The sequence below is a fragment of the Martes martes genome (assembly GCF_963455335.1).
Source record: "Martes martes genome assembly, chromosome: 5".
Lineage (NCBI taxonomy): Eukaryota > Metazoa > Chordata > Mammalia > Carnivora > Mustelidae > Martes > Martes martes.
In genome coordinates, this window is record NC_137892.1 from 23,262,151 (window position 1) to 23,278,453 (window position 16,303).

The 16,303-nt window shown below is 45.6% G+C and overlaps 1 protein-coding gene across 1 annotated transcript in view; it reads right to left on the minus strand.

Annotated features, from left to right (window-relative positions):
* Window positions 1–1,433: 1,433 nt before the first annotated feature.
* SEMA6A (semaphorin 6A) overlaps window positions 1,434–16,303 on the minus strand; it is a 123,988-nt gene continuing 109,118 nt past the window's right edge. The window contains exon 19 of the mRNA XM_080803725.1: window positions 1,434–3,556. Coding sequence (XP_080659851.1) covers window positions 2,355–3,556 — 1,202 coding nt within the window. The 3' untranslated portion in view covers window positions 1,434–2,354. The remainder of the gene's footprint in view (window positions 3,557–16,303) is intronic.

Consider the following 16,303-nt stretch of genomic DNA (forward strand, 5'->3'; position numbering starts at 1 on the left):
TCGAGACACACCTAGTCTCACTCCGATTACAGAGGTACCACTTTTGCACCAGCCAACTCAAAATTGCCCCCAATCGTCTTTCTTTAAAAGATCTTTTTTCTTTTTTTTCTTTTTAAAGACAAGACCAAACCCAGAAGATCAAACTGGAAATAAAAAGAGACAAAGAGGCCACCAAATATACTGTTTAACTGTTTAAAAACACAACAACCCCAAACAATGCTCACTGTTTACATTCTGTTGACAGTTCTTTTGTTCATGATAGAGTAAACAATAGTCCCCTCTGTGTCCTCGAGCTAATGAGAATCAAGGGGGGCAAACACACCCCCCCACCCCGCCCCTGTACAAACAATAACAACAAATGGATGAAGAAGTTTGTTAAAAAATTTAAAAAATCCTCTGCCCCAGTCAATGTTTTTGCAGCATCCATTGTGGTTGGCTTTGTACTTGGAGTTACTGATCCATCACAGCACGGACCAGCCCGCCTGCATCTACTTCCATGTCATTTCTTTGTGTGCTGAGCCCACGGCTTGGAGACACCTCCCAGGTGCCCGGCAACTGCGCACACGGCATGTTCTCCAGCCAGTGGACCCAGCAGAAATGAGGCTGGGACGTTAGTCCCTTCTCTGCTGGTCAATGAGGGTATCACCCTGTTGAAATGATCTGAGAATACCAGGGAAGCAGGGAGCTCTGGAGGGAGACAGGGTATTGCCACCCACCACACTGGTGTCCATGCTCGGTAGCACGGCCAGAGGGTGGTTGGAGTTGGCACTAGAAGGAAGCGTGAATTGGAGGGTGTGCTGCCGCCTAGCTCTCCCAGGGGGCAGGCTTCTAACCACCACCACTGCATTCTTCTTCCATCTGCTAGATGCTAATCTTTCCGGAGGGCTGGAGTGGGGGTGGGGGGAGGGAGGGTCAAATAAATATCTGCATTTATTTCAAAAGGGGGGGGGAGTTTATCATAACGACAGTTTACAAGTGTACACAACTCAGGGTGTAAGGCACAAATTTACATGTGGAAAAGAGGCTATTCACAGATGTAACCCCACGAAAAACCCGTGTGAGCAAACCATTAATTTATGCAAGGTAGCAGCCAGCATATTAATTAGTTCACGCCTTTAGTGGATTTTGTTTGCTGTCTCACATGCAAGGTGAAATGAGATGGGTATCACAAGCTGGTGCCTTCACAGAAAGTAAGAACCACTGACAAAGCCATGTTGGCAGCAACGGGACGCGGGACGTGTCATCCTAAAAGTTCCTCTCCCGGTTGCTTTAGATTTTAGGATCTGGAAGGACTTTTAAACTAGTTAATTTTTTGCATGTTATAGGCCAGAGACCTGACCAGCAAATTAATGGGTTGATTTAAATAAATATTCCCCTCTCAACTTTTTCCTTTAGCTAGAGATCAGACAGTCCAAACACAAAGCTCAGAATTGCAGCTCCAACTTATTTACTCAGTGAATTTATTGTAAAAATAAACTCAATTATTCCAGTTAATGGATTTCCCGTTAAATAGTTTTAACTTTCAAGGGGCCTTTCTGAAGCGCTGTTCATAGGATGGTATGTGGAAGAGTCCTTTCCTTAAGGAAAAAAAGGGTGAACAATAAATAAAGAGTTACTTGCGTTAACGGTCACGTTATTTCATTAAAAGAGAGGAGCAGAAATCTATGACATAGTTGCCCAACATGGCATTCATCTGCTAATAACAGAAAGCTGTAACACTGGTGGGCATTTCACAGTATCTGCGCATAGTAAACTTCTGCCATTGTTAAAGTCTGAGTTAGAATTATCAAGGAATTCTTTATTTTTTATTTTTTTTTTGTCTTTTTAATTTTCATGATTTTTAAAAATGTGTTTTGTGTTTTGCCGGTGCAACGCCAGCCCTGGTGGGCAGCGCCCCGTGCAGTCCGGGACAACAGGTTGCAGTCATTGTTCCCCTGCAGCTGCGCACGGTGTGGGTGTGGGCGTGGGCGTGGGGCGTGGGGGGCGGGTGTGGGCGGGTGCGCGTGCGCGGGCGCGCGCGCATGCGTGTGAAGGTTGGGGGGGTGTGGGTGGGTATGTGCTTTTGGCTCATGTTTGTGATGAGAATTAAGTCTCTCGTGAGTCCGACCTCCTGCACGGCGTGAGGGGACAGTGAAGTCAGAGAATGGAGGTGAGTCCCGCGTCGCAAACCTTCACCCCACCACGTGGCCCAATTTTCCAGAGTCCCCCTGTGCCCCCGAGGGGGGGACCCAGCGTCCTCCGCGCCGCCGCGGCCATCTTGGTCTGGTGGGTACTCAGGCAGTCGAGGGCCTCGCCGAGCTGGGCGTGCGCCTGGCCGTTCCTGCTGGTTCGACACCTGACCCCTCCCCCTGGGATTATGTACAAGCGTCATTGGGCTTCATGGATGTGGAAAGGGGGGCGAAGGAGGGCTTGGGGGGCACGTCCGGCTTTAACGAGGGGGTGCGCTTCAGCCCCGACCTCGTCAGCGAGTTGTAGGCGTTGAGGCTGGGCTGCCGCGAAACAGTCACGGCCTGGCCGGAGGGCTGCGCGCCGTGCACCTGAATCGAGTCCACCCTCTGCGGGGCGGGGGGCGGGTTGTCTCCCCGGCCAAAGCTCTGGTTTCTGGACAGGTGAGAGGAATTGGAGCAGTTAGTATTGTTTCTTTTGAGAGTGGTGGCCTGGTGGCTTCTCGTGAGCGAGTTCGTGGTGGGGTAGCTCCTCTTATAGTCAAGGCCGTAGGAGGAGGAGTGGTGCATTTCCAGCCGCTTGCTCAGGCCGTTCTGAGACAGGGAGGCTCCCGGAGGGCCCAGGGAGGCCTCCCGCTGGGGGACTTTGGGGGGCAGGCTGTCCAGGTTCTCCACCAGGTTCACCCCGTGGTTGGGGCTCTTGCTGCTGAGATGCTCCTTGATGGTCTTGTACTCCAGGGTGGCGGCCTGGTCCTCCAGCGCCATCTGGGCCACCTCGCTCATTTTGGGCTGGTCCACGTACTCGTGCTGGTAGCCCTGCTGCGTGATGGGCAGGACCACCACGCTGGGGATGTGGCTGGGGGAGGCCCGCAGGGGCAGGTCCGTGGGGATCACAGGGGAGCCCATGGGGGGCATGTCCTTGGTGCAGGCGTTGATGAGGTTCTGGTTCCTCTCCCACTCGCGGCTGCCGCGGCTGGGCTTCCGCTTCTGCTGCAGCGTCGGGGTGGACTCCGGGGTGGGCAAGGCCGCCAGGTCTAAGTGGTGCTGATCAGCCTTGATGAGCATCTTGGCCGTGTTGCCGGGCGTTGCGAGCTTGCCGTTGTGCATGAGTGGCGTGAGGATGGCCTCCGGCTTCGGGTCTTTGGACTGGGTGTCCCCAAAGAGGCCACTGAGCTTGGTGACACTGCTCATGGAGCCCCGGCGCGAGTGGGTGAGCTCCTTCTCCTTGCGCTGCACGGCGGACACGTCCTTGCGCCTGTGGTCGCAGACGCAATAGACGATGATGCCCGAGAAGACGGCCCCCATAACAAAAGCCAGAATGACTGCAATGGCCAAGAGGGTGACAGGGACGAGCTGGTCATGGCCTTTGAGGTAACTTTCCCGAATCACTCCTGCAATAGACATCGTATTGGGTGTTAAGAAGTGAAAGCACGCCGCGGGGCTTTATTTTTGTTTGGCGTTCACCCCGTTAATTAATAACAGTAATAAGTGACAATAGCACCTCTGCCTAACTTGTCTTGGGGCGCAGCTTGCCAGACATTAACTAATTAATCCTCTCTAAGTCGCCTCCCCTCCCCCTGACATATGTAAATAGACTTCATTTGTTGCCTTCTTTGTGTTCTGAAAAAGTGCCTTTTTTCTTACCCCCTCTCTCAAGCATATGCTCTTTCTACTTGCTTGTCTGTGGAATAGGACAGTTTTCATTTACAAAATTTGTCGGCCCCTGCCCCCCCCCCCCCCTTTTTCTCAGTCTTTCCCTCAGGAAATTGGGATAAGGGAGATACTTTGAGTCTGGGTGGTGGGTGGGGAGGAGGCAACAATTTTATGCCTGTTAAATGAACAAATGGCCCAGCGTTCCAGCGTTCCAGGGGCTTCTCTGCTGACCTCTTTGTGGGCACCATGGCCTCTCTCTGGAGTAAAAGCTATGTGTGCATTTCAGGCAACTGGAAGAAAGACCTTGTGTGTCATTTATGGTGGAAAAAAAACAGCTAAAGCTCACATTACAAATGTTTATGCTGATTTTGTATCATCCTTCAAAAAACAAAAAACCAAAAACCCATGCACACTCAGTTTCAGGTAAATATGCTGAATATTTGAACGAAGCTCTTCCCTTACTTGAACTGAAAGAATATTTAGAAAAAAAAAGACCATTTGGGGCCCTGGAGTGGGTTTGAGAAGTGTCAGGTCTCATTATTACGGCTAGAATTTGCTGTCACGGTGAGATTCTTCAGCAGAGCTAATCTCTTCAATTTAATAAAAATTATGTGACTACACCCGTCAATAATCTTACACTACATTAACCCAGAGGCTGTGCTTCTGAAGAAAGTTGCCTTCCCTGTTCCTGCTTAATCAGCCACCAAGCTGAGAGACTATAATCAAATGCAAACACTGAGGCTTTTATTTTTTAATACCAAGTGAGAATACACATCACAATTGTCAGATCTTAAGTGCTTGATGCGGTAGCTAAAAAATAAAATCTCAAATACCTCAATTCCTGCCTCTGGAGAGTGGAAGAACATGAATACATTAGAGGCACTGCATGGGCTGAGGAAATGTAAACATTGTTCCTATTATGGAAATGATAGTAAGACAGAAAATGTACCTTCTCTGGTCTCAGGAGACACATTTTTCATCTGCTAAATCAACTCTTTCTGGAATATGTTTAATGTATTTTACTGGCAGATATCACTGGCACAGAATTAGAATGAAATGAAATAAAAACCTCTACCCCTTCCTAAACCCACAACACGCAGCCCTTCAACTTCTGCTGAAATGCTTCCTATGTCACAGCTGAGACCTTGAAGAAATGCAGCTTTGTCATAGAGTCTTCCTGCTAAAATATTTTGATTAGGGAAGCAATGGTTTTAAATCTCAGGTACCTTTGCCTGTGGAAGAGAACATTCTCTTTCTCTTTTCTTTCTAAACATTCCTCCTCCCCTCTCTTGTGACATCACAGTTGGTTGCTGTGGAAATGATTGTCCTATGACAAAGGATTGCGACTTCAGGGGGAATAAATAGAAGCAGCAAACATCTCTTGAGAAACAAAGATTCTGTGATTAAACAATTGCCCTTGGTAATGAAGGGCAGGGCAGGGGATTCACCCCCCCCCCCCCAGGGGAAAGAGTGTGTAAGATGGCCAGACCCTGAATAATTTCCAAATATGACACTTCTTAAATATTTCCAGATTTATCTTCGTGAACTTTTAAGGGGTAGAAATGGAGAAGCAAAAAAACAGCAGGAAATTAGGCTATAATTCACGCCTTTTATAACCTGGAGCTCCCCAAACTGTGAGGTGTCTTGCTTTCAAATATGTTTAAATACCTAGTCACCAAGAAACTGTGCTAATGAAAATTTCTTCCTTAACTTTGCATTTCCTTGTAATGCTAAAATAGCAACTGATTTTCTTTCAGTTTTGATTGTTTGGGGTTCTATTGAAGATCATTTTTAACCACCTATGTACAATGGCACAAAAATGTACACCCGTGAATAAAATGGGTTTAATTTCCGTCATTGACTTGGAGATCTCTGGAATCTAACCACAGGGTATAGACCTCACCGATGCGGGTGTCGGGGGTAGTAGGTAGGTTTTTCATGGCAGTGGGCATTTCAGGGATCCCCTCCTGGCAGTCACCTTCATGGGGGCTGTGTCTTCCCAATAAATGCATCCTTAGAATAACAGGTATCTACAACTGACTTTGGTATTTTATGATTTAAATTCACCTCTCAGCTTAAGAGGAACAGGGAAAGAAGAAGGCTCAAGTAGTTCATTTGTCTCATTCATTGTTTAATTGGGAGAACTGCAAAATTTTCAAGTCTATTCATGGCTTTTTTTTACTTAAAGCTATTCTTCTTTCATGTCTGAAGGTCCTTGACTATCTTAATCTCATGGAAACCACTTGCTCTTTCACTGGGTAAAACTTTTCTAGGGGATGACATTTGAGTTCAGGTTTTTGGCTGTTAAATCAAGTAGGATATGACCTTTGAGAAAAATGGTGTTTCAAACAGTCCCCCCACCCCTATCTCATTTTGTTATGTAAATAGTGCCCTTAAAAGCCTGCATCTCTTCACTTTTGAGATATCTACCCCAAAGCAGGTGGCCTTCCCTCATTTGCTTGTGCAAATTCAGAAATCCCATGTACAGAGTTAGAAACAGATCAGAGATTAAGTTGAAAGCACAAGTCAGGAAGATAAGTTTTAAGTCATTTTTGGAAAATGCCTTTCAAACTTAAAACTTTCTGCTTAAACCAGGAAAAGAGTAAAGGGGCATTCATAGAAATGAGTAAATCAACTTTGGACATTGGTCACTGTGAAGGATTCAACACAGTGGTCTTGTCAGAGACGTGGGGGGTGGGTGATGGTACAGGCAACACCAGAGATCTCCGTGGGCCTGGGGTCTTTGGCGCCCATGTACTGCTGGGTGACCTTTTGGCCCATCTCTGGGCCTCATTTTTTTTCATTTGTGTTGTGGGGTCAATGCACTTAATGCCTTACTGGGTTCTTGCAAGAATCAGATGAAATAATGAATAAGAAAGAACTTAAATGCTGTAGTTTGCTGGACAAATCTGTAGGTCGAAAGAAGCCACAAATGAGACCTGGTGGGCCAGCAGCTCATGGAGGGCTTAAGAGTTAACAGCTACAACCTCTCCATTTGGTTGCATTTGCTATGGGTCTCCCCGGGGAGGGGGGCAGACCCGTTCTTCTCAGCGCCAAACCTTGTGCTGTCCAAATGTTGCCAAAGGGATTATGTTGAGGCAACATAAGAGAACATGTACCTCTGTCTCAGGACTGCCCATAGGTCCTGCATTTTGAAATAAGTAAGGAAAGCAGGAAATGTTGAGCAAAATGCAGCAATTCAAGTTAGACGCCTGCTGGAGTAATAATCCTGCATCTGGCCCCTTGAGGGTGGGACCTTTTTTTTTTTTTTTTAAGTGCATTTCTAACCCTCACTGTCACCAGGGCTCCTTAGTTGGGCACTTAATAAATGATTATTGGATAAATGGTTTTGCAGTACATTGAACAGACACTTTCAAATGGGCCTCTAAACTTTGTGGGACATTTTTGCAGTGACCATAACCTGAATTTGCAGAACCAAATTATATCTCCATTCACAGAACAGAATATAGTCATACTAACATCCATTAGACAAAAGAAATCTATAAAGGTGCTCAGTATATGTTCAAAATAATAATATAAACTATTTTGGGGCGCCTGGGTGGCTCAGTGGGTTAAAGCCTCTGCCTTTGGCTCAGGTCATGATTTCAGGGTCCTGCGATGGAGCCCCGCATGGGGCTCTCTGCTCAGCGGGGAGCCTGCTTCCCTTCCTCTCTCTCTCTCTGCCTGCCTCTGTCTGCTTGTGATCTCTGTCAAATAAATAAAATCTTAAAAAAAAAAAGATAAACTATTTCAAAACTGAGAAATTCATTCTGAGATAATTCCAAAAGAGACGAGGAGGGTAGATGGGTTACTTGTAACTGGCTCTCGTCTGGTTGAGTTGAGTAATTGAATAATTTGAAATAAATACAGCTCTGCCAAGGGAGCTGGTTGAACGTCATCAGAGCTTCACATGCTGCATGGAAACTCTGGCAGGTGGAGGGGCTTTTGTAGGGGGAAAGTCCCTCTCCAGGTATCTCCTCTGCCCCCCACCTCCCAGGGAGACCAGTAAGACCTGGCGTCTCTATCCTGGAGCACTGAAGTGCCTTCCTTTACCATCCCCTGGGCCTTCAGCTCTCCGCAGTTGAAAATGGGGCATTATAATGAAAACAGTGTCTGAAACATCCTTTGCATTGATTCATTAACCACCAGCTATTTCTCACCAGTCATGAGGTGCTAAATGGTTATTCTTTCCACCTTCCTATTGCAGGAAGCAAGGCACACAATGGCTTAGAGATTTCTCTGAAATCATGCCTTAAATTGGCAGAACTGAGAAAGAAGAGAATCTTCACTTTTTTTCTCCCCCTGAGGTGACAGAGTTTTCAGATGCAGGAGGGATGCTAGAGGGAGGTCTCAGAGGGACAATGGGCTGCTCTGTAGAGGCTGAAGCAGTGAAAAGGTTATGAAAAACCCCACCCTCCAGGCCCCACAAAATGTAATTAAAATAAGAACAGTTACAAAGCATAAAGAGGAAGCCCAACACAGTTGTGAATTTTCCTGTGATGATCATGTGAAGGCATTTTGAGATTTCAAACATGGATTCTTTATTTAGAAAACAGTGAATGGTTTCTGGTAGCCCTGCTGTGGGATTGTCTGCAATTGTCTGGTCTGCATGGGAAGCCCAGTGACAGGCTCCGGGACGGCATGTCCCAGAAAAGATCTCCTAACTCAAGGTTGAACTGGGATGTTCTTGGTTCCTTTACTTTCATTGTCATGGCATAACAAGGGTTCAGCTCCATTCTTTGTGGGTGCCTTCAGCAAACATTTCCTGAGCACAGACCAAAGCACTGTGCCAGGTGTTGGAGACAAAGTGAAAGAGGCACAAACCCTGCCATCCACTAGGGGAGAAGGCCTGTGCTAACTCATGAACTGCTTCCAGAGTGGGGAAGCGCTGTGAGATGCGTTGCTTCTAGCTCAGGGTAGGATGTCCGCTGAAGCAGAACAGTAAGAGCTAGTATATGGAGGGAAGAAAAGTGGAAGCTGTGTTCCTTGTGGTGAACGGCCTAACTCCGCTCTAGTCTCTAATGCTCTAGGCATGAGCTACTTGGCTGAACCTCTCCCTTGCTTCTGGACATTTACACAGGCTGTTCCCTGTGGCTGGAATATCCCTGCTCACCCCTCATTTTTCTGACCTCGTCCTTAAGGCCTCAGCTTAAATGAGGAAATCTTTTCTAACTTATTCCAACCAGGTTAGCTCTTCTACAAGTGCCCTGGCGATCTGCACCTCTTTCTTAAAGTCACCACTCTTATATGTTACTTTATGTTTGTTTTTCTCACCTAGATTGTTTTAGGAGGGAGATTCACCCCTCAGTTCCCAGGGATGCAGGTGCGCAGTAAATATCTGCTAAATAAATAGTGAATGAATGCAGGAGGACTTGCAGAGGAAAAGTAAGAACAAGAGCTAAAGACCATTTAGAAGCAGGCCGTGGAAAGCCTTGAATGACTGAAAAAGAGATTTAGAAGACACGTCCATTTTGGAAGGAAAGTTCTTGGTTAATTTACCTGCAATTTTAACGGTTGTCTTCCCTGAGAAAGCTGACTTTCTCTGCCTGATGTTGGATCCACCCTTGAAAAACAGCTGGCTTCAGAGAGTCAGTACCTTTGCGTCAGGAGCACAGCTAGTCCACCTAAATTTATTTTCACTGTTTTTAAAATGAAAGCTTTTTTTTCACCTACACTTATTCCCTGCATCCTAACAGAAATAGCTGGGAGAGGGCTGTCCTATCAAAGCATGAAACGAGACAAATGCAAACACATAAAATCAACTGCACCTGTTAAGCCACATGCCAAGGAAGAGCCCTCCCCACGGCCACCCCGTTACCTTGCTCAGTACAGGAGCCCCCGGCAGCTGGGCCATGAAATGGTTAAGTGCGCACTTTCCCCTCTCACCCCTGCTCACTGGACTGCCTGTTTCGGAGCGGCTGTGATATGATGGATGTGTCTGTCTCCATAGTGAAGTGATTAATAGGCATCTGTGTAGAGCGGACCCGGTGACCACAAAGACAACAAAGCCTCTCTGTGTCCTTTAGAGAAATATGCAAAGGCAAAAAGGAGGATGGACATTTCCTTCAGGGCCAAGCCAGAGTGGGTTTCGTGTTGGGCCTGAGAGCTAACAAAGATGGCAAAACACCAAGAAAAGCCCTCGAGTAGGATCCCCTAAAAATAAACTCTTGATTTTCCTTTAGAGTAAGGCAAGCCTGCAGTTTCCTTGAAATCCTCATAATTGGGTGAATGGAATCTAACAACCCAATTTTTCTTGTTTGAAAATCTTATTGCAACAAAATGCCAGGCTCCCAGTCCTGCAAGGCAGTATGAATGAGTGACCTAATAGTGGGCAGGCATCATGGCTGCTAACCACAGAGGGCCGGCTGTAATTCCTAGTAAGGAGAGAAGAAAACAAAACCGGGGGAAAAAAACCTCCTAACTGGAGACAATTTATCCTCAAAGCCACGCCCCACCGGTGGAGATGACTGTAGTGAAAATGCAACGGGAACGCTCTGTGGTTATCTTGGCAGGAAGGAGCCCTCTTCTTGTCTCAGGGCATAACATGAACCAGATGGTTTAAGAATAAACTGAAGAGCCGGCAGCCATGGAAATGGGCTCAAAGTTTATAACTCAAACTTTCCTTTCCCTGCCCCCCACCACCCTGAAGATTAGGTGCTGGGAGGAGCCATGGGTCCTCAAGGGTATCAAGTTAACAACTGACCAAAGAGGCAACTTCCCGGCTGTATTAACTATCCTCAGTTCAGAAGCTATTTTAAAGCTCACATAGTGAAATAGTGCTTACTGTGGTTGCCTGTGGATGAAGCCACTTCCAGTCTTGTCACCTATGAAATTGATGCTTTTTTAAAAAATTTTTTATTGTTGTTGGGATGCCATCGCAGGCCGAAAAGGGAGAACGAGCATGAAATTTGTTCTGTTTCACATTTTTTAGAGGAGAAACAGCTTAATTTCTCCTTGTGCCAGCGGGAGCCCTCGGGTCTCTGAGGTCTCACACGTGGCACTGCCCGTGGAGGGCTACACCCTAGCATGGTTTGGGGTCTTGATTGGGCCTCATGATAGGATGCTTTTTAAAAGCTATGCCCTGAAGTGTTGGTCTGTGGTTGCATGTGTTAGAATTGTCACTGTCTTCGTAAAGGTAGTGATTATTTCACATGGGCAAAGTTTTAGTGCAATTTATGTGGTTTACTTTCCTTTTTGAGGTTCTCTTCCTAATAAGACTGGAAACCCAACATGTAAGCAATTTCTGAAACCAGACAAAGCATTTCTGTTCTCCAACTTCCTACTTCCATCGTCTTGCTTTGCTCTCTCACAGGGCATCAAAGCTACAAAATGGGGAAGTGGATCTCCCACTAAAATTTCACTAATATTTGAAATTCAAGTGATTCTTTGAATCATATGCAGTGCTTAAATTTTTTTTTCTCTACAAAGCAAAGATAGATGTGAGGAAACAGGTCTGTTTGAATACTAAAGCTGCCACAGAAATACAGTTCTTGGGACCTGGATTATAGATGAGTCTGGGTGTTAACTGGTGAAAAACCTAAACCTAGAAGTCATAAAGACCTGGGTTTGAGTCTTGGCTTTATAACTAACTAGTTTTGTGACCTTGGGCAAGTCACTCAGTTTCTCTGAGCATCAGTATTGATTATGAGACGAATGTTGTTGGAAGGATTAAGAGGTTAAATAAATGAATGCATGTAAAGCATTTGGCATTGTGGAGGACATTTGTTAAGACCCAATTAATAATGTAATAGAAGGGGCGCCTGGTGGCTCAGTCGTTAAGTGTCTGCCTTCTACTCAGGTCATGATCCCAGTTTTCTGGGATCGAGCCCCACATTGGGCTCCCTGCTCTGCCGGGAGCCTGCTTCTGCCTCTGTCTCTCTCTCTCCCTCTGTCTGTCATGAATAAAATCTTTAAAAAAAAGTGATAAAAGTATTTCTAGAATTTCTGACAAGTTACCTGCCTTGTACAGGGTCCAAGATAGGCTCATTTAATCCAGCACTTTGCTAGGGTTTGCCTGTGTCAGCCAAGAGTAGAAAAGTAAAGATTTAAACATAAAATGAGAATAACCTTCGTTAAGATAACCCACAGCCACTTGCGAAGTGTCTTAAATCATTGCTGCTTGGGGCGCCTGGATGGCTCTGTCAGTGAGGCATCTGTCTACCTTTGGTTCAGGGTCTGACCCCAGGGGGTCCTGGTCCTGCATCCCTTGGGCTTCCTGCTCAGCAGGGAGTCTGCTGGTCCCTTTGTCCTGGCTTGTGCACCCTTTGCCCCGGCTTGTGCACGCTTGCTCGTGCGCTCTCTCTCTTTCTCTCTCACATGTGCACTCTCTCTCAAATAAATAAATAAATAAAATCTTTAAAAAATTAAAAAAAAAATCATTGCTGCTCAGCATCAGCATCGCCTGGAACTTGTTAGAAATACACATCCTTGGGTTCTGCCCAGACTTTTCTGAATCAGAATCTTTGGAATTGAGGTTCATAAATTTGTGTTTTAACAAGCCCACCAGGTGATTCTTATTTTCACTAAAACTTGAGAAACCCTGCCCGGCATGACATGAATGATAGGCCAGAAAACTCATGTTTAGCTTTAAAAGTCCAGCCTCAGATACCACTGAGGCAAGCCAGACATTCAGACTGATGGCTAATATAAATAAATAAATGCAGTCTTCCTTGGTGTTCAGAGCCTGGGTCTTTAGCAGGCCTTGGGTATGACAGCTCTTTACTGCATTTCCCATTTTCTGGCAAAGAATACAAAATCAGTGTGATTTTATTGGAAAGACAAACAAATCCCTAACACTTTCCCTTGGTACCTGACAGAAGCTTGACACAGGGCCTCAAATGCGGTGGCCTTGCTGTAGCAGAATCAGCCCAGTTTGCTTAGAGCCACAAGCTGTTTTAAAAACACCTGTGGTTTACGTGCCCCAGCATGCAGACATGGTGGGGAATGTCTGATGTGCCACTCTCCATCACAGGGGCCCTCCAGGAGAGACTGGTCCTGCAGAGCCCAGGTGGGTCCTAGGTTGGGTCAGCCCCATCTGGACTGGGTCCCAGGGACAGAAGCAGCAGTGTCTCTGGGAGCTCACTCTGACTAGGCAGCCTCCTCAAGGGGCCTGTGCATGACATCCTGTCACCTAGAAACTGATTGTAGTGAGTGCACAGCCGTCAGGCAACGTTTGACAGTGGGTCAGGGCCTCCTTCCTCCTCCTCCTGCATGCTCTGACAAGAGAATTATGAAACTCCTAAAGTTTCTTTTATATTTCTGAATTAGAGGAGGGACTGGAGCTCATTCCCCAAATCCAGGTCCTGCTTTCTGATCATAAAGATGCCGAGCTCAACAGCGCACTGCACACAGCTTAGTGCTTCCAGATCTGCTGAGTTGAACTGAATCTGCAAATCCATAGACTTAAGATGTAAGACATCTTCAGTTACATTAAATTTCTTCTGTGTGCTTTTAAATCACGCAGCGCAAGGCCCATCAGCACTTAGGGTATATTTATTGCCGTAACAAATGTCAGATGATTGTGTCCAGTGTTATCCATTATTTATGAATAACAGAGGCTGTAGGACTGGAAACGACAAGCTTTAATATGTCCAAAAGGTTAGGCATAATGCAGATTGCTGCTCTATAAATTTCTTGACACTATTTTCCCTCCTAATAAAGCACTGTCAGTGCTGACCGTACTGAACTTTGCATTATTTCTGTACCATTCATGACTGCCTCTGCCTTCAGTGAAGACGTGTAATTGTAGAAACATATTTAACAAGAAAGCATCCTTTTAAAAAGTTGGAAATTTTAAAAGTAATCAGAGTAGGAAATTCCTCTTATCCCATTAAAAATTAAATCTCTTTATGAAGACAGTTCCTCGGCTGTAGGCTTATGAGAGCTTAAGAAATATTAATTAAAGATGACAAACCCTTACACTGCCCGTAATTAGCTTTCTGACACCGATTAAGATCCTGTCTACCATGCACTTGGTATGTTTGAGCATAGCCACCTACTTTTCGCTAGTTAAGTTTTCACTGGTTAACCTTTCCGTGACTGGAGGTGCTGGGAGGTTTACAGGTGATGCAGTCTGGGGGGATCTTGTCGGGCCTGCAGCTCGGCTCATATGCTTCACGGGACTTGAACTCTTATTCCCGCAGTCTGTCTCTCCCTGGGACCCACACGTGAATACAGCTTTCCCATCCTCTCCCTCTCTCTCTCTCTCTGGTAAGGACGTGAATTGTGTATTCTGAGCAACACTTGGAGCTTTCGAGGCTGTGCTCACGTATAATGTCAAAAAAAGAGAAACCATCCTCAGGAAATTTCCCAGTTCCCACTCTTTGGCCCTTCCTAGGCTACTTTGTTTATGAAACAGTAAGGTTTGCAAAGTGAACCTTGTAACAAGCTCTTTTTAAAACAAAACAAAAAAACTCAAGGAAGTGAGGCTATCAGAAATAAAGCTTTGAGATAAAGCTAATATTATTTTTCCATTATTATGCATGATCCAAAATACAAATCGACTCTTTGCTGTTTTATTGTAGAACAAAACAAATCTTAGAGGAACACTGTGCCGTCCAACCAATTAAAGAGCAAATTTTTATCTTCTCCAGATGTTCAGTTAATAAGATCATGCCTAGGGCGCCTGGGTGCCTCAGTGGGTTAAGGCCTCTGCCTTTGGCTCAGGTCATGATCCCAGGGTCCTGGGATTGAGCCTTGCATCAGGCTTTCTGCTCAGCAGGGAGCCTGCTTCCTCCACTCTCTGCCTGCCTCTCTGCCTACTCATCTCTCTGTGTCAAATAAATAAATAAAATCTTAAAAAAAAAAAGATCATGCCTAACCTAGTCCCTGTAGTCCTTGAACGTTCCATTAAGCTGTCAGAAAACTTTATCATTGTGTGTGTTTTTGTGCAAAAGATAGAGAATGGAAAAAAAAAAAAGATTGAGGGAAATGGTGGGGGGCAAAATGAACTCATGTCAAGGATGAAGTGGCTTGAAAAAGTGGCTACAGATAAAAGGTAAGAGGCACCTCTAGAATGTGAATTGATTGGTAAAATGCCCTAAGGTGTAAGTGGCTGATTTTAGAAGAAAAAATTCAAGTCTGCATAATCATAATTTCAGCCTTATTATTATTATTATTTTGGTGAAAAAATGGATGTTAGGTGAAGAAAAAGATTTTAGTTGGTATCTCTTAAAAAGAAACTTTAAATATTGGTGTGCAGATGCAGGCAGGGAGATGAAATAGCTTCCTATACGAATGACATTTAACTTTTTTTCCCCCCCATCTAACCTTTCCACAATAATCTCATCAAGACCTTAGATAAATTCAGCAAGTTGTCAAGAGGATACAAAATTCATTAGATCAAATCTACATCTCTGCCCGCACCGCTGGGCACGTCCTCTCTTTCCGCGTGGGCCATCCGGCCCCTCCTCCCAAGCACGGGCTCACGGGAGCTGTGCACATCCTCAGTCCCAACTCCCGGCACCCGACCTGCTTATGGTCCCTCTTTCCTCTGATATTCAGATTCCGCCTTTGGTAGGTGGCTTGGAAATAACTAATCTAGTAAACCCTGGATTATATCAGCGTTTCTTTCTCAGCTTCCCCCTATCTCAGAGTCAGAGCTGGACGAAAACTCGGTGCCATGCATCCCAGTGTTTCAACTAGAGAGACAGAGAAGCACAAATTGGGAGTTGAGCTGGCTTGGAGCTCTACCTAGGATAGAGCTCGTAGCTTGGCAAGGAGCATCTACCAGGGAAATGCCAGTAAGGTGTAGAAACAGACACTTTAGATCCAAAACAGATGTAAAGTTCCATTTCCCCAACTTGCTGTATATGTGTAATTCATAACCTAAATGTTATTGAGCGATCCATTCATCACATGTCTGTCATCCTCTTGATCTCTGTCCTTCCTTCCCTCCCCTTTTCCCACCCATTCACTTTCTGTCCACCACTGCCCACAGCTACAGCCCAAAGCCCTTAGCGTAACTTTGAAGGCTCCAGACTACCATTTCCAACTCAGGTCTAGTTGTGGCCCTCCAAATAGTCCATCACGCTAGTCACAGCACACTCTTGTCTTACACTCTGTACTTTCTTAGCTTCATGTTCCGGTTATGTGGTTTATTTGGCTCGGAATGGCTGCCTTCCCCCTTCTTATCCTTCAGTACTTTGCAAGGCCTTTCCCTCAGATCCCAGCTTGGATTTGAGCTGTGTCTCCCTTCCTCCTGTCTCAGATCACCACTGGTCCCTCTTTTCCTTCTCTTACTCGGACTTTACTCTGCCCCACTGGCTAGCCAGGAGGTCACCTGCATATAGCCCCTGAGAAACTGATTTCCTTGACTTGAAGACTTATGTGGAATTCAGATCAGTAGCCACTGTAACACTCAGTTTATGGCCAAATGTTTGTGGAAAACATGAACCAAGAAAGTGAGGTTGCTCTTTTGTCTTGCTTTGAGCTGGGGTTTTTGTCGCCATTATTAAACATATTTTCTGGTACTTTCTAGATTCTAG